This window comes from Mucor velutinosus (assembly GCF_035048745.1).
Source record: "Mucor velutinosus strain NIH1002 chromosome Unknown tig00001564, whole genome shotgun sequence".
NCBI classification, from domain to species: Eukaryota; Fungi; Mucoromycota; class Mucoromycetes; order Mucorales; family Mucoraceae; genus Mucor; species Mucor velutinosus.
In genome coordinates this window covers 2,577,112-2,602,487 of record NW_027041906.1, presented here as the reverse complement: position 1 = coordinate 2,602,487, position 25,376 = coordinate 2,577,112, and the positions used below count along the sequence as shown (strand labels likewise).

General features: G+C 39.0%; 6 protein-coding genes and 1 non-coding gene across 7 annotated transcripts; 5 read left to right on the top strand and 2 right to left on the bottom strand.

The window, feature by feature from the left end:
- Positions 1 to 151: 151 nt before the first annotated feature.
- ATC70_011150 (uncharacterized protein) lies at positions 152 to 1,858 on the bottom strand (the record flags this gene model as incomplete). The annotated part of the gene is made up of 8 exons (XM_064830346.1): positions 152 to 165; positions 223 to 536; positions 592 to 723; positions 777 to 1,281; positions 1,337 to 1,416; positions 1,469 to 1,610; positions 1,668 to 1,779; positions 1,835 to 1,858. 8 exons carry the CDS (start codon positions 1,856 to 1,858, stop codon positions 152 to 154), a joined length of 1,323 nt encoding a protein of 440 aa, XP_064682848.1.
- A 423-nt stretch (positions 1,859 to 2,281) lies between these two features.
- ATC70_011149 (uncharacterized protein) lies at positions 2,282 to 4,469 on the top strand (the record flags this gene model as incomplete). The annotated part of the gene is made up of 4 exons (XM_064830345.1): positions 2,282 to 2,355; positions 2,411 to 2,770; positions 2,827 to 2,966; positions 3,109 to 4,469. The coding sequence occupies 4 exons, from the start codon at positions 2,282 to 2,284 to the stop codon at positions 4,467 to 4,469; spliced, it is 1,935 nt and encodes a 644-aa protein (XP_064682847.1).
- A 123-nt stretch (positions 4,470 to 4,592) lies between these two features.
- On the top strand, positions 4,593 to 6,256 carry ADH6 (alcohol dehydrogenase; the record flags this gene model as incomplete). The annotated part of the gene is made up of 3 exons (XM_064830344.1): positions 4,593 to 4,886; positions 4,945 to 5,245; positions 5,310 to 6,256. The coding sequence occupies 3 exons, from the start codon at positions 4,593 to 4,595 to the stop codon at positions 6,254 to 6,256; spliced, it is 1,542 nt and encodes a 513-aa protein (XP_064682846.1).
- A 190-nt stretch (positions 6,257 to 6,446) lies between these two features.
- FBP26_2 (Fructose-2,6-bisphosphatase) lies at positions 6,447 to 9,370 on the bottom strand (the record flags this gene model as incomplete). The annotated part of the gene is made up of 5 exons (XM_064830343.1): positions 6,447 to 6,681; positions 6,738 to 7,012; positions 7,067 to 7,759; positions 7,810 to 8,007; positions 8,057 to 9,370. 5 exons carry the CDS (start codon positions 9,368 to 9,370, stop codon positions 6,447 to 6,449), a joined length of 2,715 nt encoding a protein of 904 aa, XP_064682845.1.
- A 4,576-nt stretch (positions 9,371 to 13,946) lies between these two features.
- Positions 13,947 to 14,019, top strand: ATC70_011146. The gene has a single exon. It is a non-coding gene; the product is annotated as a tRNA-Gln (tRNA).
- Positions 14,020 to 17,908: 3,889 nt separating this feature from the next.
- On the top strand, positions 17,909 to 21,214 carry ATC70_011145 (uncharacterized protein; the record flags this gene model as incomplete). Its single annotated transcript, XM_064830342.1, has 3 exons — positions 17,909 to 18,078; positions 18,401 to 19,777; positions 19,840 to 21,214. 3 exons carry the CDS (start codon positions 17,909 to 17,911, stop codon positions 21,212 to 21,214), a joined length of 2,922 nt encoding a protein of 973 aa, XP_064682844.1.
- A 1,681-nt stretch (positions 21,215 to 22,895) lies between these two features.
- On the top strand, positions 22,896 to 23,435 carry CIAO2B (Cytosolic iron-sulfur assembly component 2B; the record flags this gene model as incomplete). The annotated part of the gene is made up of 1 exon (XM_064830341.1): positions 22,896 to 23,435. The coding sequence occupies one exon, from the start codon at positions 22,896 to 22,898 to the stop codon at positions 23,433 to 23,435; it is 540 nt and encodes a 179-aa protein (XP_064682843.1).
- Between the last annotated feature and the right edge of the window lie 1,941 nt (positions 23,436 to 25,376).

Below are 25,376 nucleotides of genomic sequence, written 5' to 3'. Positions count from 1 at the left end.
GAAGCTACTTTCTTCTTTTTTAGCCTTCTAAGGTTGCAAAGAAAGCGCAGCAAATTTTATTGTATGACGCAGATACAATTTATTTAAAAAAAGGTACATAGACAGTTAATCATTCGACTGTATTATTGTCACGCAACACCCATGATATTTTTTAACCTTCTTGCCCTAAAAGAGATTATATATAAACTTCAATTGCCCTTCCGTAAACAAATGCCCACCTACCAAAATCGTTCGTAAAATTGATTTGCTGCATGATATCATTCTTGTTGACAGTTGGTCGTGAGCTCTGTACAGCTTTCAAAAAGTCCTGAACAGTTAAGTCTGGCTCTAGTAATTGATCTGGCTCAATATCAATCCAAGTCATTTCTTGAGCACCGGCAGCACCTGGCGAACATGGTGTCAAATAACGGCTTGTTGTGTTGGGGTCTGTCCTTGATGGCGCTTCTACCCATCTAAAATGTGTTGCCATTTGAACTTTACGAATTGGCTGCATCAGAGCATCTCTTACAAGAGTTGCAATATCTGAACCAGAATAACTAGCAAAGACCTGAATACCATGATCCGCAAACCCTCGCTTTTTTCTATCCTTACCCTTCTGTCATTTCAGCTAGTTTTCTATAGTCTGCTTGCGATAATGTGCATGGTGTTGATCCAACATTCAATTGAAATATGGTCGCACGAGCATGAGCTTCAGGGAGAGGTATATAGATACGTTTTTCAAATCTGAACGAAGTATGCGTGAATCATAGTTTAAATCAACAGACAGCACAACTCACCTTCGACGAATAGCAGAGTCCAACTGCCATGGGATATTTGTGGCTCCTAGTACCAACACGCCATCCATGTCATTGCCCACGCCATTCATTTGAACCAGAAATTCGGTTTTTATACGTCTTGATGCCTCTGATTCACCTTCACCACGAGTGCCGCACAAAGAATCCACTTCATCAATAAACACAATGGATGGTTTATTTTCTCTTGCCATTTGAAATAGTTGTTTGACCAATCTTTCACTTTCACCAAGCCATTTTGAAACGAGATCAGAAGAAGATACAGAGAAAAAGGTGGAGTTTGCCTCTGTAGCCACTGCCTTTGCCAGAAACGATTTACCTGTACCTGGAGGTCCGTACAACAAAATACCTCTCCAAGGTTTTCGCTGTCCAGTGAATAAGTGAGGAAATTTGATGGGCAAAATAACAGCCTCTTTGAGTGCTTCCTTCGCTCCTTCCAAACCAGCAACGTCATCCCATCTTACATTGGGCTTCTCCGTGAGAATAGCGCCTTCAGCATGAGGTTAATTCATGGCACTTTTCATGCACAGAGGCGAAGTCCTCACCTGTCAAGCTGGCTCTGATTTTTTTCATATCTGGATCCTCGTCTTCAGCGTCGTTAGAGGATGCAGCATCACCCTTCTTTCTACATAGACTGTCAGCTTCCCGGCCAGACCAATTATCTACTGTTGCCTTACTTTTTAGAGGCGCCGTTGGCACCTATTGGTTCCTTTCGCTTCTTTTCTTGCTCGTTTAGAAACTCTTTCAGCATCTCAGCTCTATCAAGATATTCGACAAATCGCTTTCTTATGGGATCTTTCAACCTATCGTTCTTTTCATCTAATTCAAATGTATCAGTAGGCGCTACTTGAGGTTTTGGTGAATGACAATACTTGCATTTGATGGCTGTCATGAAATACTCGAGCGCATTTTGATAATGGTTGTATGCCTCTTTGTAATTGCCTTTGTGGTCTTCCTCGGTTGCTTTTTTCACAATTTCAATTGCTTTCTAATTGCCCACATTGAGTCCAAATGCTGTTTCTTGGACGGTTTTGTCTACTTACTGCTAGGAAGTCAGCGTTAGACATGCTTTTATGCTTGATGTAAAATTAACTAAAAGAGAAAGAGAACTGGAGAAAAAAACTCTTGGCGGTTTGGGCCTTATCCCATCTATGCTTCGCCCAATGAAATCCAATGTCAGGTAATACGCATGTCAAACTGATGATTTATACGCATTGTAGAGACAAATTAGATAGAACAGACATAATGTACTATACGAGTTGATTGATGTATGACCTAGGGAATCTTTTATGCTCTGCCAAATAATTAGCAAATTCGATTTGCAATGAAACGTAACATATCCATCAATACAAACGTACTACACTGCAAGTTTCCAAATGTGACTACTAAACCACACGTCATTTGCAGGCAGAACACAACAATTTTTCCGTGTAGATTTGCACTTAGTATAGTTTCGAAGGCTTTTCTTTTTACATTTATCACAAAGAAACATGGCAGACGAACCAAATTCTAGAGGGGACGATGAGCAGCAACAGAATCCTGAGCGATACAATGACCAGCAACAGTATGTATCGTGAGCATGTGCCTAAAGAGACTTGTTAACGAGTTTGCAATGATAGAAAACCGCCTTTTCGTGGAGGACAAAACATGATGAATAACATGCCATTTGATCCGTCTGTTATGAAGATGGGCATGATGAATCCTGTGCAATACCAACAACGCCTGCAGCAAATGATGATGATGCAGCAATTCCAAAGACAACAGACACAGCGATACGTGAGCTCTGCTGCTGCTATGGCTGCTGCCGCTGCTGCTGCCGCTAACAACAACAACATCAACAATGCATCCAACATCCCACCCGAAACGCAAAAGCCACCTTCTGGTTATGTTTGCTTCAAGTGCTCACAACCAGGCCATTGGATCTACTACTGTCCCAATGTGCCTAAAGGACAGTTTGTGCAAAGAACAGGCGCTGCAAGGTAGTATACATCACATTCAGATGTACCATGTCCGTCCCACTGACAGCCAGTTACAGAAATACCAATACAAGCAGCCAATTTGAGGATCAAGGTGGCAACAATCAGAAACCTCAAGAGCTGACTTGCATGATTTGCGATAAATTAATGACAGATGCTGTTGTGGTGCCTTGCTGTGGAAAGTCATTTTGTAAAGAATGTAGGTATAGAAAACGATGGATTATCTTTAAGGATTTTGTATCATGTTCAGCTGCGACTTGTTTAATATATACCACTATAAAATACCTAAAGATAATATTCATAATAAATGCATGTTTTATTCATCACCTTCTCACATGTAGGCATAACTAATACATTGGAGAAATCGAACCATTGTCCCTTTTGCAACCAAGAAAACATCAGTGCGGATCAACTTATCCCGAATCGTACACTGCGAATGGCCATTCAAGTCAGGATGGAGGAGGACGACAAGAAGAAGCAAGAGCAAATGGATATCGATGAATCACTTCAACAACAGCAACACCAAGATCAACAAGAGCAAGAGCCTATAAAAGATGAAGAAACTAATAAAGTTGTTGAAGAGAGAAAATTGCCAATGAGAATGATGAAGCCTCATAACCAAGCACACAGTTATCCACACCCGCCACCTCCTAATCCAGACCTGTTCAATGCTGCTGGCGGTATGCCTGACATGAGCTGGATGAATATGGGACGTCCTCCTTTTATGAATAATCGATTCCCTGGCTTTGGAGCCCCTGACATGAATTGGATGAGAAATAATAATAGTAATAGCAACGGTGGTGACAATGAGATGGACATGGACTTGTCTCAGCGTCCTCCTCCTCCTTTCATGCCCGGATTCCCAGGTGCTTTCAATCCAAATGGTAGTGGCGACATGCCCCCTTTCCCTGGTATGCCTCCGCCACAAGAGTTCTTTGGTTTCGGTGGTAATATGCCTTTCAATAACAATAGCAACAACAGCATGCGTGGAGGATTCAACCCAATGCGTGGAGGTCGAGGTGGTGGCAGAGGCGGCGGTCGTGGTGGATACTATCAAGGTGGTGCAAGACGCCGATCAGACTATCAACAAAACAGCAATCAACACTATCAGCATGAGGACGACAAACAAAAATCATCGTCTGCTGCCAACCGCTCATCTTCCAGCACAAGAGATAGATCAAGAAGCAACAGCAGATACGATCAGAAAAGACATTCTTCAAGATCCCGTTCTCCTCGTCGTGATTCTAGAAGACATGACGAAGGCAGCAGCAGCAGCAGCAGCAGAAGATATCGTGATGAAAGTACCCGTAGCGGCAGTAGACGCCGTGAGGAGAGCTCTCATGGAAGTAGCAGCAGATACTACGATGATAGCAGCAAACGATCTCGGGATGAAAGTAGCAGACGACGTGGTAGCAAAGACGACAGCAGCAGACATCGAGATGACAAGCAAAGCAGCCGAAAGTACGACACGGATGATTACTCTGACAGAGAAGACGATTTCAAACGAAGAGACCACTCCTCTAGAAGATCAAGATCACCCAAAGAGGAACGGTCATCTTCTCGCCACGGACATTCATCGTCTTCCTCTCGAAGATACCATCGATCATCGAGATATAGCAATAGAAGTCGTGAAAGAGAGAGAGACAGACCAAGAGAAAAGAGCAGCAGTGATAGGGATCGACGAAGAAGTGACAGACGCTGAATGCATGCAGTAAAGTTTTGTAACTCTATTCAGGAGAAGCTTGGTAAATATAAATAATAAAGGGAGCCTCTTGTTTTTCTCTTTCTTTCTTTCTTTCGTGTTTCTCTTCTTTGAACATTTAAAATGCATTTGCAACTGTTGCTCTTAACGTTTTGTATACAACAGCTTTCCTGTATTCTAGTGAATCCTACTACCATTCCCGTGCCTCGACATATACCCAATAGCCCCACATTTCTACCGCTGAATGAAAATGAGCCACAGTCGTTGATTCCGTTATGGAAGCACAACATCAAGATGAATCTATACCTATTTATCATTACGGATCTACAGTTCAGCGACTACAACGTGACGCCAGACTGGAAGATAGATGTGCGAAACCAGTACTCGCAAGACAAGCAGATTCAGCTCTTCATACCTGTAAGGGTTGCTGTCTTGATTTATTTAATTCTATGCTACTAATGCATATAACCTATAGAGAAATGTTGAATCAACAAAACAACATTATTATGCTCATATCTTTCTGGTCAAAGATTCATTTCCAATTGATCCAGCAAACATCTCGTTTTCAATGGACTCAATTGTGTATGTGTGTCACTGCAAGTATCGTTCATCTCCATTTGTTTTGTCTACAGTGAAACTCATTCCCCTTGTGTTGATAGCACTCACGAAACTCTATAAAAGTGTACCTTACTGGCATCAGACAATCACCATCAGTCTAGTGTACGACGCGAAAGATTACATTAGCAGAAATACACTTCATCCCGTTACTTTGAAATGTACGTATGTATACTGCAGAGGATCATGTTCATCGAATCATTGACTATATATATATATATATAGACTTTATCAACAGCAGTAAACCCATCTCCAGCAGCCACCGAAGCATCAGCTTTTACAGGCCAATCATCTTTCCTAACGATTTCTGGCAAACAAAGAAGGATGTGTATCCGATCAATGATACCACACTGAGCGCATTGCCGCTGACTGTACGTTTCGAGAGTATCAATGTATGGAAGTTCAATGTGTACGCAGTGTTAGCGAACAAGAACGATCAACAAACAAACAGCCCTCAATCGGGATTGGATGACAGTTTGTCAGTGCTGGAGCAAGGTTACATGTTTAGTATCACTTTATTAACCTGCTTTATGCATGGCCTATTCGAGTTGCTTGCTTTCAAGAACGATATTGGATTTTACAGAGCAAAGACCAATCGCATTGGCATATCAGTGTATAGCTTGATGATACACATTGCGATACAAGCAATCTTACTCATGTATACGATGGATTTCTCGAATAACGCAATAAGGGGATGCATACAACTCACTCATTTGTGTGTCAATGTATGGAAATGGAACCATGTTTGGTTGCATGAATTTGAATGGGTGACAGAGCAGGGCTCGAATTATGGATTTGCTGTCAGGGTGGAGCGCTCAGCAACAGGAGGAAAGCATAAATTAGTCGAGCAAGGAGAAACAAAAACGCAGCAATTAGATACCATTGCATTCAAGCTCCTGATAGTGTTTGCGGTACCTCTGTTCGCAATCTACAATGCATATCACTACTACTATCACTACAATATGCTGATCTACCACCAGTTAAAGAACATGTGTATGGAAGACTGGACAAGGAAGGTTATCACGAACGGCATCGTTAACTTTCTGTCTATTTTTGGGCCCATCATGGCAGTGTGGCCACAGATCTACATCAACTGCAAAATGGACATGGTGAATCATATATCTACCCATACGATGACTTACAAAATAATCAATATTGCAGTGGGTAAGTAGAATTATCCTAATATGATGAAGCATAAAAACTAAAAAAGTGAATCAAATAGACGACTTATTTGCCTATACCATACAAACGCCCACAATGCGTCGCATTTCATATCTAAAGAGCAACATTATATACATTGTATTTATTTTGCAAAAAAAAAAAGCTTGTATCATTCATCAATTCCGTAAAATAAAAAAGTTTTTATAGTGCTACTGGAAATGTCCATGGAATTTGCTCTGACGAGGATTCTTCCATGTTCCAAGCTGGCACAAATGCCAGCTCAGGGTTACTTGTAGCTGGCAGTGTGGAAGACTCATATTTGGAGTACAAATCAATGCCTGTAGATGTACTCTCCATTTTGTCAGTGCCTTGATAGATGATATAGTTTCGATCGCCTGGTTTATGCTGAAGTATATAATTTCCAGGAACAAGCATTCTACGAAAACGTTAGTGTATCATAACTCACTGCTGCTGGATGGAGCACGTACTTACTTTTGAAGTCTTAAAAATGTGTGTCGAAGCATTTCGCTTTCATAAGTGGGTTTCCAATTATCACTCATGATATCTTTCATTTGCTTTTGATCCACTCGCACAAGCCTATTCTTCAGCACATCAATTCTTCCCTCAAGCACAAAGGCATGACCACCGATATAAGATTGAATCCACTGCGAAGCTCGTTCAGATGGTGTCAGTATTTCTTCAAATCCATTGGGTTGTATCTGGTAATCCAACTTTGTTGTCAAGCACACTCTCCTTTCTTTTGCACCCTAATTCAAGCATTAGAAACTTTTTCACATACTGATCTCACCATGCTCACTTACTCCAACCAGCTCGCCATCAGCTTGATGTCGAATCACAATGTCCATATCACCAAAGCCCCATAAATTATATTGCAGGTTTTCGTCCAATCTTGAGTTACCCTCGTCATTATCCATTTTACCTGTCGATGCTGCTGTTGCGTAGCTATTCGGTGATGGAGGTCTTGATACATTTGCTGAAATGGGGTGCCTCTTTTTCCAGTCCAAGCATAGGCTCTTGAATGCCAGGTCATAGACAATCTTATTCTTTGCTCGAGCAGTCAATGAATCTCTTGGAAAAGGTCGATCCATCACCAAAACCTTCTTGTCAGTTCCTGATTGCATGACTGAGATAGGTATGCTGACATCAGATGAAATGCTGTGAATCACCTCCACTAATGCGGTTAGACATTCAGCGGACACAATAACATCAGGGCTGGTATCTTTGATCAGGCTGGGAATAACAGGGTCTACCACAATGGCTGGTAACAATTTCTTCTTGTAGTATTGAATATGCTCTTCTTCTTCGTCGGGCGAAGCTGTATTGTTTACAAGGTATTTTCTAAATAGATTCATGTTTCTGGGGGAGTCGTACATTTTAGGATTGCACGGCGCTATTTGGCCTTGCATGAACAGGCATTTCTTAAAAGCCAAAATAGGCGCATCAGATGTTGCATTAGGTGCCATTTCCACCATATTAAAGTATTTGTAAAATTGCTATAACCATGTGTTAGTAAAGGAAGGTAGCATTAAACGACCAAACTTACTGGGTATGCGTGCACTCTCTTCTTTTCCAGCTCATAGACCTCTTTGACCAATTTCTCTACTTTTAGATCCAAAGTATTGTAGGACCCAGATTCCATGACTGATTTACACTGATATTTGAGAAACTGCTCTTTTTCTGCTTTTACTAACGAGCATAGTCTATCGAACTTGATTCTATCCTGGATAGGCATTTCCTTTCCCTGTGGATGCTATTAGATTAGTGCGGTATTTTGCGCTTGACAAATCTACCTTTTTCAACATCTCGTTGTATTTCAAGAATTCCGCATGCTCCTGTTTTGATAGCTTTGATCGAGGGCCACATTTGTCATCTGCTGCATCACCATTAGGATTCAAGTCAAGCCCTGCTGCCAAGGCTGCTGCCTCCAAGTCGGAAACTTCGTTTGCCTTTGCTTTTTGCTGAGCTTGCTGTGAGTCTCGCAATATATTACTCAACACGGAGTCTAACACTGCCAATTGAGGGTTCGGCTTGGTTTTGGGTTTTGAGTTGGCAGTTGCTATTGGTGCAATTGGTGGAGGGGGAGTGTCTTCTGCTGTCATTGAGGACTGCGATGGTGATGAATCGTATTTTGCAGCAGGCGAGGTTTCCTTCGAATCGAAGATAACTGACGCAGGCTCTGGTATTACCGAATCAGAGTATGGCTGTAGAGTATATGTCAATACTTCAACATGCGGCGAGTCTGATTTCGCTCTCTTTGCTTCTGGCTCCAATGATGAATTCCTTGTTTTTCGTTTTCTTTGATCCATTGGCATAGCTTCCCATTTCCTTTCCCTGTCTGCAATCATAGCTAGGATCCCTTGGACCTCTTCATAGTACTCTGCATCCTCTTTGTTTGCTGGTATGTTCACAATGCTACTGTCCATGTAGTATCTGTATTCGTCTCTTGTAAACAACAATCCACATTCTGAAAGATTTCTGTTGCGTGCAATGGCCCCTTCAGCGGTATTATCAGGCCTCAAAGCCTTCAAGGCAACAAATGTAGGTTTCACTGGTCTCGGAGGCGAATAAACTGATTGCCGGCGTTTGTCTTCTGTCTCTTTGCCGTCGAGGTTGCCAACATCTACTTTCTCACTCATCTCTCGTGTTTGATCCTCTTCTATCTCGCTTTCCCCTGAATCATCGCCACTCGTCAATCCTGTGTGGAATTCTTGAACTAATAGTAAAGATTTGTTTGCCTTGGCTGATTTTTCTTTTGGAAGTTCAGCCGTTTGTGCCATTGCGTCCTGTCGAGCTTCTTTCGTGATGTGCTTCTCAATCTCCTCCTCCAAAACCTCCATTTCCACCGCAGACTGCTGACCCCCAGAATCATTCTCATTGATCTCCTCCTCTGCACTGATATCTTCGTCTTGGTTGTTTGGATGAATGTTCTCCTTGTCATTGATATTATACTGATTAAACTCTTCTTCCTTCACGTTATGCTGTTGATCAATGCCTGTTACTGGATCGCCTTCCACTGACTGATCAACGCACTCATTGCTGTTAATTTCGTTCCCATTCAAAGGCGTGACGCTTGGTTGAGGTTCCAAATGCTGCTGACCTTGCATTGATATCTGATACTATAACTCAGTCTTGAATTTCTTTATCGTTTGACAGAGATAAAGAAAGTAAAAATAAAAATAAAAATATTTGCATGTAATATATAAAAACAAGCCATCGCCGGAATCTAAAGTTGTTTGAATGTTTGTGTAATTTTTTGCGCAAGAAGCATTCATTAATGCAACTCATTGATTATTAAGACAATGTGTCTATCTTCATCACATTTGGCACACTTTCAAAAAGTCTGCTTTTTCCACGGCGAAATTGGAAAACTTTTGAAACTTGAAAATATACTAACGGACTGAGAAGCAGATGGATTGTCTATATAAAATCATCTCGTTTTTGATATTTGGTTTTAGATGTTGAAAAACTCTTTCGTTTTCAAACTTCATTTTAAGCAGATGATGCCACACTTAGGAAAGGTTTACGCCATTGCTATCCTCGCAGGAAGTTTCTCTGCTGGCACAAGAATGGCTGCAAATGTAAGTGTATACTTGGCACGAATGTCACAATATTGACTTGAGCATTTTTCTTCAAGATGGTCAGATCTACTGTCATGGTAATTCAAATGCTGCCACTCTCGGTGTCAACATGCATTAACATTTTTTCAACATAGCGTCCAGAAACAATTTCAAATAACTTTTAGAAACATTCATATGTTTGATATTTACAGAAATCTCTGAATAAAAAAAATCGCCAATGCCATATGATGTGCTGTTTCTTGCATTTACATTAAACGCTGTGTTGATATAAGTCAAACAAAGCTGTTAGTTACAAGCTACCTACGTGTCTTGGTCTAGAGCCACGTATTTTGCAGTGTGAATTATCTATTGTATAATGAGCCATGGCCTTCCAGTGAGACCTTCTTCAGTGCCCGTTATGGTAAGAGAGCTTTACAGTAGTAACTTGGACCGTCCGTTGTGTTGCTCTACTCTATAATACTATCAGTAGCAGCTAATAGGAAAATTACTATATATATTATATACAGTACTAGCCGAACACATTTCAAATTAGAGATAATAAAAATCTGGCATATCAAGTAGATTTTGAACAATCAATTATTAGAAAAAAAATGATATATCAGAGGCAGAAGTGGGAGGTATACATTCGTTGATGTTGCTCTTGAGGTGGTGACATAAAGCTTGCCATGTGCAAATACAGGACTTGTATAATATCTACAGCGACTTTTTTAAGAGATTATCAATGCAAAAGACACATTTATAGGAAAAAAACTCCCAAGAAAAAAAGCATTCGGGCCAAGTAATTGCACTTTCAATGCTATGATCCCCATTTAACCAGCATCGCAATCATCATTGTCATCATCAGAAAGGCATTTGGTTAGCCCGCAGCAGCACCAAAACATTGAAACTCAGTCTATTTTTTCTGCTCAAGATTGGACAAATCTCGTCTTTCTTCGACTTCTTTAATCTTTTTTATTCTATTCGACTATATAAATTGTGATTATCAACTGATGCTTCTTAATGCATTCTTGGATTACTTTTCAAGGCGTTTCCAACAATGTCAAGTAAAATAGATGTTTTGACTGAACTTATTGAGCAATTTCAGAAAATATGGAATAAGGCTTTTGGCCAAAATGTCGAAATTTTGCATATAAAGACTTCATAAAAGTGATTTCAGACGTTGCTTTGGGTTGAGAGAAACATTTTGATCCAATACATACCATACTAAAAGTCTTCATTTTCAAGGTGAAAAATGTGATCGTTTGATTTTTGAGGAAAACCATGAGGTACCCCTCATGCTTTTTGGTAGATTTTTGGCCATGTTTTTTTTGGCCCAAAAAGTTGAGCAAAGGTGTCAGGAAGTTACTACTACTCAAGTACAATTGTTTGGCGTTACTCCGGTGGTTCAGAAAGGTTTACATGTCAAGATATTAAGGCTTGAAATCTGTCAAATCTGACTGAATTTTTGCTTTATAGCTTTTATACACAGCATGAATCACATATTTGGTAGCTGATATCTTCTAGAAGGGCAGTTCTGCAGCTTGTGCAATTTCTGATTTGGATAGGAGGTATATTGACCTTGATAAAGCAAATTTTGATGCGTTATGTTGTTCATAAGCTTGTTAATAGTGGGAATGAGAAACCGAATTTGCTGCTTGAACACTATGGTTTTACACGTTTGCTTGGCTACAGTAAAGCCCCATTAAGACTAATGTTAACAAATATTAAATTAAATGCAATCTCGTATATAAAATAATTTATATAAGCAGTAGCGAGGCCATAAAAAGCAAGGCCCAAGCCCTTTCATATGTTGCTAGAACCTGGTCTCACTCTTTCCCTAACAATCAGTAAAGATTCTTCATACATAGGCTACAAGCTCATAACAAAGTTGCTGGGTGCATTTTGTAGTTGTGAATAACAATAGTATTGCACACATCGCACTGATATATGTTAAGAATTCATATTTGACCTCACAGTATCACATAAGATGTCATTTTGAGCTAATTTTAATTGTGGATATGGCTCCTCTGGGATGCTTCAGGGCTGCACCAACGAGAATCGTTCATGTATGGGCAGACAGCATACCTAGATTACCTCTTACTACTCGAATATAAGTAAAACGCAGTGAAATTTGGGTACATTTCAGCAGCAATTTCTTGAGTTAGAAGCCGTTTTAGACCGCCGGAATAGCGCCAAGCAATGTCTTTTGTCCAGTAGTAGCTGTCTGGCACCTTTGCTCGACTTTTTTGGGATCGTCAAAAATCGACCAAAATCCATGAGGTACCACCCATGATTTTCATCAAAATTCGAACGACTGCATTTTTCACCTCAAAAATGAAGACTTCTACTATGGCACATAATAAGTCAAAATATTTCTCTCGATCCAAAGCAACCCCTGATATTACTTTTGGAAGAACTTGGTATGTAAAATTTCAACATTTTCGTCAAAAACGCTATTTCATATCTTATAAAATTCCTTAGTGAGCTTGTTCAAAATACCTCTTTGGAATAGGACCATTAGATGCGCATTGAAAAGTATTCTTAGAATGCATTAGGAAGTATGAGATGATCATCAGAGTTTATATAGTCAAATATCTCAAAATATATCAAATAGATCGATTTTGTTCAAAATTTATCCAATCTTGGATAGAGTGTTCTGCTAAGATTGAATTAATCTCGGCTGGCAAAATGCATTTCTTTATTGTCTATCATAAAAACGCTTCATGTTTTTGAAACCAGTTGGAAGAGGATTGCAAATTAAAAAGCTATATAAGTATTTTTGTTTGCTTTTGGTCCGGGCTTTCTTATTTGACAGATTCAGTTGTCATAGATTGCCCATTAATATACGAACTTAATACGAAAAAATGCAAGATTGTTCATCCTATTCGACATCATTCCATACTTTGTGTGCGAGCTATCATTCTCTTCTAACTTAAGATAAATTTTTAATGTATCTCTTATAATAGAAATATGTTTCAGATTGGCCAGTGCTCATAGGGCGACGCCGTCATTGAATATAGCAAAATCAGACAACTGCTTGTTCTGTTGCAGTCTTTTTTCTTGAGGGTCTCGTCACGCAATACAGGTAATAGCAACCGTCAAAAGCAAAGCATCTATAACAGTATGACTCGACAACTATACTACCATTGTCTAAGACATACTAACTGCCAATGTTCACAAAAAGGACAAAAGGGTTTATCACTAAAAATTATTTAGCCCCACCATTTAGCTTGACTACTTGGGGGTTCTAAGAGCAATGTTACGTTTCTAGGCTAAAATGAAGCATAAATGTTGCTCCAAACGCAGCAAAATTGCTTTTTATAACATCAATTCAAGCTTTTTTAGATAGGGAATCCGCCTTTTACACTTTTAATTCTTCGCAGTAGACAAGGGCTAACAATAACTTCATTTTTTTTTGGCCGATCTTTGTCAAATCTTTAGCACTTTTTCTTGAGAGTTTTTGCTTTTATGTCAATTATTATAGCTGTTAATTTTGATTTTTTTTGAGTAAACTGCTTTATCTCAATTCTCGATAGAAGCCAAACAAAGAAAATACCATTTAGTGTCATTTAATATGTGTGTTGATTGCCTAGGAGATGTGCATGATGGTTAATTTTTTTTTGTTGTAATAATGTACAAATAATGATTCGCACGTTAAGATCCAAGTCAGTGGATTGTTCAATCGCCAACACTCAAAAAATGTCTTATGCATTTGCTTTTCAAAAAACCCCCCCAGTTTTCAGTTGCAAATTTATCAACAAATATAATGATTGTATAAAAGTAATCAATTCTCCTTTAATTTCGCTGCTGCTGTATAGGATATCACAGCGAGCGCTAAAAGGTATTTTCTTTATGACATTTTCTTGTAAACAAAAGCCAAAGCTATAAAATTATTCTCTAGAAGATATAAAAACACTAGTGTGCAGTTCCCTATGCTGATGAAATTTGAGCTTGTAAACAGTGAACCAATATTATGATCCTGAGCCTTAGACGGGCCAACTTGATTTGGTTCCTGAATTTTGCAGCCAATCAGTAAGCTCAGAAAAACTCCACGTGACTTGCGGAGCCCAATCTTTTTTAATACTTTGATATATATAGTGCAAATAAAAAGGACAGCAAGAAAGGTTGCGTGATGTAATTGGTTAGCATGTAAGACTCTGAATCTTGACATCCGAGTTCGAGTCTCGGCGCGACCTTCTATTTTTACATTTTTCACAAATTTTGATTACGTAATAATTTTGTCCCTTTTACTTTTTTTTCGAATCGAACCAGCATTGACATCAATATTCCCTCCTTTGTTGGTATCATTAGGTGCATATAGAAGATAGAATCAAGAAGATAAGGTACGCAATCGTATCATGCATGATGTGATACATTATACAGTAGATAATGTAGCTTACATCCAAGATCCAACAACAAAATTATGTAATACGTTTCAAGGATAAATTAAGGAGCGTTTTTTTCGTTTCAAATCCACACCAGTGAAGGTAGATCATTATGCAGACAATAAAGCGGCACTGGAAGATACAGGAATCATCTGAAAACCAACCCTCAAAAGAGTCATTATGCATATGAAGACACGGGAAAAGTAAATTTGAGATTGCGTATGTGATCATGCCGTGCAAAATCGCGGAAGTTAATGTGTGATCTACAATATTATACTAGCAAAATTTTAAGATTTACACAAACATGTTCTTGTGCGTCATTTCAGAATGATAAAACTCAAAGAATAAACGTGTGATTCACAAAAATTCGATAACTAAGTTACACATTTAAGGAAGGTAGAGTGATTGATGTAAAAACAGTCAACAGGCAACATGTGGTTTAATGTGAATTATCTGATTTGATCCCCTTCCCTTCGATTGATTATCCGTGAAAACTGGCGGTTGAACGAATGACCGTCATATGTAATACGAAATCACTACTTTTTTGATTTTGTGTATCCAGCGCATTTTTTTTTTTTGCTAAGCAACGGAAGAATAATTAAATTGTTCCCGTTTTCATACCACTGCATACATATTAGCTAATTGTACATCATCCGCATAGTGATTTTCGTCAGAAAAGCAAAGATCTCCGAATAATTACAATTTTATTAGTCTTTTTGTCAAACAAATCGCAAGACGATTAAAATATCTATTTATGGGAATTAAATATCTAGTTCATGTAATCGATCACATTTACGAAAAGAGAATATTTGGTTTTGGAAACCTCAAACTGAATCCGATTTGATATACCCTTTTGCCCCACACACATTGCAGTTTTGCAAACAAAACAAACAAATAGAATGTGTGCCATTCCATCATTTTCACCTAATGATTCAGGCACGGCGTTTCAAAGACTTCCAAATACGGGGCGTGGGTTCTTTTTTCGGTTCACGGACTCATTACCTTAATGGAGGTCAAGAAATTCTAAAGGGTAGCACTTGGACCCCACACAAATCATGCAACTTGATTCGTTTGATTCCATGATAAGCTAATACCCAAGAGAGCTTAATGGACAAAACTGGGCAGACAGCACCCACACGTTTATATATAAAAGAGGAATGCATGCTAAACGATGAGTGTACTTCACATTCTATGTGCAAATTATAGAATTACATCATGAACTGTAACAAGATGAGCATCTCTTAATTCGATGCGAAATAAATAGATATGAAACTTGTTTCCTATGGAACTAGGCCCCTCGGTAATCAACCTACTTCTGTGCATTTATACTTCTCGGTATTCCATCTCGAAATATTTTTTGTATCATATATCTTGAGTTAACATTTACAAACAAAACACCAAAAAACACTAGACAAAATGACGCATTCCGCATAGCTTGATATTGGCACAAATAACCACTATTTTAGAGTTGTTCAGGACCCCATTACCGTCTTTATTTAGTTAAAATACTTGCATCAGAAAAAAAAAAAAACTAAAAAAAAATTTCTTGTGCTTTCGTTTGCAGTTGAAACGGAGATGTTGCAATAAACACCTCAATAACATTGGGAAGAAATAGATTTATTCCATTTTAGATGTATTTTGTTTACTTCTTGTGCTCATGAGCTTAGCAATCGTGTCGAATCCGTGCTAGATTTGACTAATTTGGCCATTGATCTCAATCTCTTGATATCTGATTTGGACCTGAGGGATAAAATGTGATTCGAGCAAGTAACAATAATCCCTCACATTAGAATCTAGTTTTCCCGTTTTGCAGCGGAGACGTTATTTGTAAGAAAAACGTGGTCGCGGACTTGACCGAAAGAAGCAAATCTCCAATGAAGCACACCTTCTCGATTATCTCGTAAACGAAAACGAAAATCAAGAAATCAGGAATTATGTGGTTTGTAAATCATTTGAACGCTGATCTACCTGTATTTCAGTATTGGCCCTTGATGAATTCTTGATTGTTTGGTAATTTACAGCTTAATGAAAGCATCTTAATCAGTAATGGAAATCCTGGAATCAGGTTTTCTAGCATCATTTCATCAGTTTATTTTTTCATTCATCTAACTGTTGTATTACTCGGAAGAATAAAGAAAAAAAGCACACCATCCTTCGTGACGCGTGCGAAAACAAGGCCTTGATAAGATACCATTGGACGATAACCTTACTTTTGGATACTTATCTATGTGCAGCATTAAAGGCAATAAACAAGCAGAATTCAATAACATGAGCAAAACAGCAGTAAATCAAAACTAGTAATTTGCATACAATTAATTTCCAAATTTTCCATAACCACTTTACAAGCTCCTTTTTATACACAAACAAATAAGCATTTGCTAATTCGATATTCAACTTGGCGCTGTAATTTCATTATTATTTTATTATTTTACACCAAATAATGAATTGACATGTATAGCAATTACCACATCTCAACAGCACACTGGGCGGCTGACCCGTCCGATTGACCGACCCGAGTCTCTAACCGAGTTCCCCCACTTTGGTGTTGGGTAATGGTTCAACATTTCCCCTTTGCGTGCGTATCAGATGTTAGAGCAGGGTAATCGCTAATTCGAGTCTTTTCTACGTATTAAAATTGAAAACACTTGAATAAAATAGGGGAGCGATATTCTATATGCATTTTTTTTATATATATCTTTGGGTGGCAAGTCTAAATCAAATGTTTACATATATAAAAAATAGGAGATCATTTACCAATTAGGGTAAAGGGGAAGTAAAGGGGAACAGGGGAGCGCTGGATCAGAAGGATGAGAAAGAATGTTTCCAGTCAATCAGGGGATTGCTTTGACGGTATTTGCACAGCATATGTATTGTATACATCGATGCTATCTATATCATCATGTAAATCAGACATGTACAAGATTCAATGTCTAGTACGGCTTTTACAAAAGGGTAAATGCTTCACGAGTCATTTCTTCGAGGCACATGCTGGAGATTAATATGATTTAAAACCCAATTAAGGCACAATTTTAAACAAAGTAAATCATTGCATCCCCATGAAAAAAAAAGGTTGCAAAACAAGCAGAGATCGACGTCAAATAGTCAGTTTCTATACTACTACAGCATTGTGAATACATGGAATATGACGTATAATATATATATACATTTAAATCAACGGGAAAGGTGACTGACTTGGCGGGCAAAAGCGGTAGTAAACAAGCACATTACATTATGAATGTCATGAAAAAACAGCCATTGGTACAATTACATCGCCGACCTTCTCTGTACTAAATGCACTAGGTAGCAGTAGTATTGTAAATCCCCATACGAACAGCTAGTTGGATGAGGGAGAATCTATGACAAATAAGGAAAGTTAGATTATTCTTCTATAACATGAAAGAGATACAGAGAGCAAAAGACCCCCTGCCCGTGCTGAGATGTTGGACATGTAATAGTCTTGTGTAATCAAAATAATATAAATACTTCAGCTATTTCAATAGGTTCTTATCTTTTTTTCTTTTTCTCTTGTTTTTTGATTTTTTTTTCGTTTCCTTTTGACACCAAAAAACCCATCCACCCCATTCATTCTTACTATTTCTCTTTTTAACTGATCGATTCTATCAATTAATATAGAAAAAGAGCTGAATTAATCTCTTTTTTACCATCTTTACACTCTCTTATAACAAAACATCATTACAAAATGACAGAGAAAATCGAAACACAAGGCGATGAGGTCATTTCTGATCAACCTGTCCCTCAAAAGGCCAACATTTCCGGCAATCTCACATCCTTGACTGTTGAAGAACTTTACGATAAAGACAAATATGATTTATCTACCATGGAACCTGGAGACATCTTTCAGCTTTTGCAGTAAGTATATATACAAGCTCCCCTTTTTTTGAAATCATTCTTTCTTTTCCGTCTTTCTACATTATCTCGTTATCTCCTCCTATTTCAATGCCCCCCTTATTTTTCAGTCTGCCATTATTATTATTACTTTTTAGTTTGTCCCCTCATCGATTTTGGTATTCTTGATCTGGACTGTTTGCATTGTCTGATCCAAAGTACCTTAATTTGTCTCAAACATTTCCTTATTTTTCGATGCTTTTTCTCGGGAAATCTATTTGATAAAATTTTTTTGGAGTTTATTTTTAGCTAATTTTCGCTAAACTAACCTAATCATCTTTTTTAGAACATCTTCAGATGGTTTGACCTCCGAAGAAGCTGCTCGTCGTGTTGAGAAATTTGGTCGCAACAAATTAGAGACCAAGGAAATCAACCCCATCATGCAATTCTTGGGCTTCATGTGGAATCCTCTCTCCTGGGTCATGGAGGCTGCTGCCATCGTATCTATCGCTCTTTCCAACGGTGATGGTAACCCTCCCGATTACCCTGATTTCATCGGTATCGTACTCTTGTTGTTGGCTAATGCCACTATTGGTTTTATGGAAGAACGTCAAGCTGGTAACGCTGTCAAGGCATTGATGGCCTCTCTCGCTCCCGAATGTAAGGTTAGACGTAATGGTGAATGGAAGACTTTGGAAGCTGCTGAACTGGTTCCCGGTGATATCATCTCTATCAAGTTGGGTGATGTTGTTCCCGCTGATGGTCGTCTCATTGCTGCTCACGGTCAAGTTTCCATTGATCAAGCTGCTCTTACTGGTGAATCTCTTCCTGCCTCCAAGGAAGCTGGTGATGAAGTTTTCTCTGGTTCTACTGTCAAGCAAGGTGAAGCTGAAGCTATTGTTATCGGTACCGGTACCAATACTTTCTTTGGTCGTGCTGCCAAGTTGGTTGGTGATGCTGGTGAAGATGTTGGTCACTTGCAAACTATTTTGGCCAAGATCGGTAACTTCTGTCTGTGCACTATCTCCATCTTCATCGTTCTCGAAATTCTTGTCATGTACCCCAAGTTCCATTACAAGTACAGAACTGGTATTGATAACATTCTCGTCTTGCTCATTGGTGGTATCCCCATTGCTATGCCTACTGTTTTGTCCGTTACTCTTGCTATTGGTGCTAAGCAACTTGCTGAACACAAGGCCATTGTTACCCGTATCACTGCTATTGAAGAAATGGCTGCTGTCACCATCTTGTGTTCTGATAAGACTGGTACTCTTACCTTGAACAAGTTGATTGTTGACAAGCCCACCATCAAGGCCTACTCTGAGCTTTCTGGTGATGATATCATCTTGTTGTCTGCTTATGCTTCTCGTACTGAAAACCAAGATGCCATCGATTTCTGTATTGTCAACTCCTTGCCTGATCCCAAGCTTGCTCGTGAGAACATCGAGGAATTGGAATTCAAGCCTTTCAACCCTGTTGTCAAGCGTACTGAAATTACCTACAAGAACCATGCTGATGGTAAGGTCCTCCGTGTCACCAAGGGTATGTCCCACACCATCTTGGACCTCTGTACCCGTGATAAGACTGAAGAGCAAATCAAGGCTCTTAACGATGATGTTGATGAATTCGCTCGTCGTGGTCTCCGTGCTCTTGCTGTCGCTGTTGATGAAGTTCCCTCTGGTGAAGTCGAGGGTGAAGGTCTTGGTTTCCGTTTGGTCGGTCTGTAAGTATACTTGTCGTATTGTGTCGTTGAATGTTGTTGACTAACTCAAACTTGAAAACCAGTCTCCCTATTTATGATCCACCAAGAAGCGATACCAAAGAAACTATTGACCGTGCTATTGCTCTCGGTGTTTCTGTCAAGATGATTACTGGTGATCAGCTCGCCATTGGTAAGGAAACTGGTCGTCGTCTCGGTATGGGTGACAACATGTACTTGTCCAAGACTTTGAAGGACGGTCCTCCTGCTGGCTCTGGTTACTCTGATGTTGATGAAATGGTCTTGCACTGTGATGGTTTCGCTGGTGTCTATCCTGAACACAAGTACGAAATTGTTGAACGTCTTCAAGCTATGGGCCACATGACTGCAATGACTGGTGATGGTGTTAACGATGCTCCTGCTCTTTCCAAGGCTAACGTCGGTATTGCTGTCGCTGATGCCACTGACGCTGCTCGTTCTGCTGCCGATATTGTTTTGACTGAACCTGGTCTTTCCGTTATCATTGAAGCCATTATTGGTTCTCGTCAAATTTTCCAACGTATGCGTAACTACTCCATCTATACTTGTTCCGTTACTATTCGTGTTGTCGTCGGTTTCGCCATTCTCTGTTTCGCTTTCCAATACAACTTCCCTCCTTTCATGGTCTTGATTCTTGCTATTCTTAACGATGGTACTATCATGACTATCTCTACTGATCGTGTCAAGCCCTCTCCTTACCCTGATTCTTGGAACTTGAGAGAAATTTTCACTTATGCTATTGTTTATGGTCTTTACCTCACCGTTTCCACTGTTGCCTTCTTTGCCGTCATTATCCAAACTGACTTCTTTGAATCTCACTTCAGTCTCCCTCACATCTTCAACCCTGAAACTGGTGCCGAAGAGAAGTATGTCAACAGCGGTATCTATCACTCTGTCATCTATCTTCAAGTTTCCACCATTTCTCAAGCTTTGATTTTCATTACCCGTTCTCGTGGCTTCTTCTTCTCTGAGAGACCTTCCATTATGTTGATGTGTGCTTTCATCGTTGCTCAATTGGTCGCTACCTTCATTGCTGTCTACGCTGACTGGCCTTTCACCAACATTGCTGGTTGTGGCTGGAACTGGGCTGGTATTGTTTGGATCTGGAACATCATCTGGTTCATCCCTATGGATTTCATCAAGTTTGGTATGAGAGCTATCTTTGAGCCCAAGAACGACCTCAAGAACTCCAAGACTCCCATGGCTGGTCAATCTCGTCGTGCCTCTGCCATCTCTGGTACTTCTTCTGCTCGTTACTACGCTAACCGTACCAAGTCTCTCAGATCAATGGAGCGTCCTCAAAATTTTGCTAGCAAGTTGTTGAGTGGTAAGGGCAAGAACATGGATGCCAAGGAGATGCGTCGTTTCTCCTCTGTCCAAACCAACCATGCTGCTCAAGTCTTGAACAACAATAATTCATAAACAATTATATAGAATTTTGAAATTTCCTATTTTTTTTAAAATTTTTTTTTTACATACTGTTTTCTATTTCCTTACATAAATACTTTTATATTTCCTCTATAACCTCGTCTTTTAACCATTGTCATCCACAAAAAATATCAGAAAAAGAGTACATAATTTACATAAATGCTTGATTCTCAATAGTAATAAGTCTTTATGTTGTATACATTTGATTTAGATTAGATTACGTTAAAGATAGAGCCTCTGAATTTCAACTCTGAGATGTACACTATTAAGTTGACGAGAAAGCGTACTGTGCTGCCTGCGGCATATCGTACGTTTACTTGGTTGCCCTGAAAGATCTACATGCAAGTTGGCCGGAGTCTCCATGGTGTTGGCAGTTTCGATATCTTGAACATTCTATATACCCGAAAAATAGTACAGCTTTATGGAACGCTATCTCCTATCATACACAAATATGCATGGTCAAGTTTAGTCTATACAAGTGGGGATCTGCCGCAGAGCTAGCTCAAGTTTATGAGCGATATTGTCATTTCTGCATATGCTTTTAATCAAATTTGTAGACTTTTTCCCCTGCATCCGCTGTGTGCATAAACGAAGATATTTTTTAGATTTGCCAGGCAGAATATTTCATTGTTTTGAATATCAAAGTTATTAGTAATAAAGTTTGTAAGTAGAATTTGCACTCAAGAGACCGCAAAAGTTTCAAAGGGGAAGGGATATTATAATAGTTGATTGCTAAACTGATCTATAAAAGCAGAATCTACATGGAGAACACTCAACCAAAATATGCGAATGTCTATAATACACTATTGGTTACTTCGCATACGATACAGGCTGGATAGGTTCCTCATCTCCCTCAAGACCCATCTTTTGCTATGCGCGATGCGAATTGAATTAACTGGGTAGTAGCCAAATAAACAACAGGAAAATTTGTCTGTGCTCCTTCAAGCTTATGCTCGTTTTTTCTTGCAAGCTTCTTGTAACAGTTTAATCTTGCAAGTCGTATGTATAGTTTTTATTAATGGGATGAAAGACCAATCTTAGCTGCTGGTAGCACTATAACTCCTAACGGTTTGACAATATATTAGCATGTAAAATTGGAATAAGTCGCATTTCATTTCTATCTCTAACGAGTATTTATGCTTCGGATAGTTCTCTACCTTCGCCTCACTTTGGTGAAAGCCAACCTGCACAGGGGCACCTCGCATTACCGACTGCCCATGCGTATCTTATCAGAATGCTACTACTTTCATGTTGACCCTCCACTTACACATGGAAACCCTTCATAGTATCTGTGGAGTTGATTCATGTGCGATGCTCTACATCCATATACACGTAGCTATTTCATATACCAGCAAGAAGCATACTAATTTACTCCTTTTAGTCAAGAATGCGCCTAATACTGCAGAATCTGGGTACATTTAAGCCGTGGTTTCTCGCGTTAGAAGCCGTTTTAGGCTGCCAGAGTAGCACTCAACAGTTGCTCTCATCTAGCACTTACTTGCCGACACCTTTGCTCAACTTTTTTTGGATCAAAAAACATTACCAAAAATTGGCTCAAAACCATGAGGGGTAGGTACCTCATGGATATTATCAAAAATTACAGCCCTTTGTCGACTCATTGATATACCAACAACAGCAGATACTGAAGCTAGCGAACAGAGATCTCCGTTTCGTCATGCTGGACATGGCAAACCTCGACGTTGGTCGTAACTTCAGCAACCACCTCAGCAAACAACAATGGCAGACTTTCTACAAGAATAACATGCACTACTCAGCTCGCAACCTATGGTATCGAATGATACATAAACAAAGCTCCAACAAACTTGCCATGTCGCAACTCCATCTGGAACATGCTGAATCTGATAGATGTGAACTCTGTTATGAAGTGGAAGACGCCAAACATCTCCTGATCAGTTGTGTCCACAAACTTGATGTATGGGACTCCTCATTCAACGAGTTCCTTGGTTACCCCAAATCTGCAGATCCACATCTTATCTACAAATCAATTACGCTCTTCAAACTGGACCGATATTTCATATACAACTTGGATATCCACATCACAATCTTTGACCTCTTTGCCACCATCATGCGTATTATCTGGAGAAACCATTATCAACAGCTTTACAACCACATGCCTTTTGATTCAATCCAAACCAGCCGCCAAATCAGAACCGAAGTGTTAAAATTGTCAAATCTTAAGCAACTTTCTTACTAGATTTATCATAATAGCTTTATATATGGCAAGTCACTTTGCTCGCATACACTTGTCCTTCTCTTTGATGCATTTGTCTTCTTTCTAATTATTACCCTAATAAAACAATATCATCCAAAAAAAAGATATCATCAAAAATTAAACGATGGGGGTTTTTCGTGCCAAAAAACGAAACTTTTACTATGGCATATATTAAATCAAAATGCTCCTCTTGATCCAATGCAACCGCTAAAGCTTTATTTGTGAGACCTTCGTATATAAAATCTCGACATTTTGGCCAAAAACCTCATTTCATACTTTCCGACTTTTTGAGAAAAGTTTATTCAAAACACCCCTCGGAATCAGTACCATTAAATGCGCCTTGAAAAATACTTCAAGAAAGCTTAAAGGTGCATGGGATAATTAACACAATTTATATAGTCGAATCTTACAAAATTATTTAAAGAAGTGTAAAATGGCCAAAAATCAACGAATCGGAATAATTTCAAAAGCGGAGACTAATAGGATTTTGGTGGTGTCTGCCAAACATGATGCCCTGCCTAATATGAAGGTAATTGACGCTATTGGAAGCCTATGAGAAAATCACTACAAACGGAATGTACTATACCTTTGCCTGGCTACTTTTATATACTTCTGTTGCGTATTTTTTAGTATGATAGGTTCAATTGTTACAAATTACTCATGCAAATGCGAGATGCAAAAATGTCCACCCATTTCAGCAGGCTATCATGCTTTGAATGTGAGCCCAAGTAAATGCAATACAATATTTTCACCACTGCAATTCATGCCAAAATACCTATCATCAATATTCTCACGTTATTTTTGGTTCCTGTTGCTTTTAGATCTAGTCGTGACATAAGAGCTATTCAAAAGGTGCTCTGTATTATAATGTGCAATGATTTACTACTTAATTTGATTATGCCAACTGATATGAATATCAAGCAACCAGATCATCTTAAAATGACACAGCTTAGCATAAGGATTTACGCTTCGTCTTGATTTAGTAGCAAACCTTTTGAGTCTTCTTTATTAAAATTATACAACTTCTCATACTCTAATCAGGTGCCGCCAAGTAGCTTCTCCCAACTTTGAAACTAACCTAGACGACATACTTTAAAGGATTCAACATCGAATAGCACATTCCAATTGGTTGCTTGCATATTAACAATCCGAGATCTTGGCGCGAGTGTGTTTTTCTATTATTCGTACTGCATTCTGCAATTGCGTCTACAACAGCGACCCTAAAAAAACGACGATCAAAGTGCCTTGAAGGACAGACATATAAACGATTAAGCGATTTGTTATTTTCTCACAAGCAAAAGAGCACAGTGATCACAAGATATTTGAGATTGAATGGCCGGATATTCCCTAAACAGTGTAGATCTGACAAACTTTATCTCGTGCTCACATCTCAAAGAATACAAGTAATGTCCATTTTAGGTTGATTTTTCTCGTTACAACAAAAAAAAAATGTCAGTTATTACTTTGGTCAATGTAGCGTAGTAAGAAAAATAAAGATTTGTGTACACTTGTATAATTTAGTTTGAGAGAAAAAAGCAATAGAGCGCCATAGAACAGTAATAGATATCAATTGTTTAAGAGATGGAGACTATCCTATTTGCAGCATATAGAGAGGAGATAAATGTTCAACATCTCAAGGTACATCAGGGTGGTTCGTCTAAAAAAGACTCTTTGATTCCCAGGATACTTCTCACCATTCTATCATAAAATCAACATCTACTTCCATAGATTCTTGATCCAAAGCTTTCAATAATAGGGTTGGCATCCAACTATAGTATACTGGCTATTGGGAATGTACATTGCGCATCTACAATCTGTATTTCTCTCTCTCTCTCTCTCTCTCTCTCGCTATTCCAACTGTACGGTGTAAATGCCTTTATCTCCGGGGCATAAAAAGCCATGGCTTCTTCCTATCTATCAGCA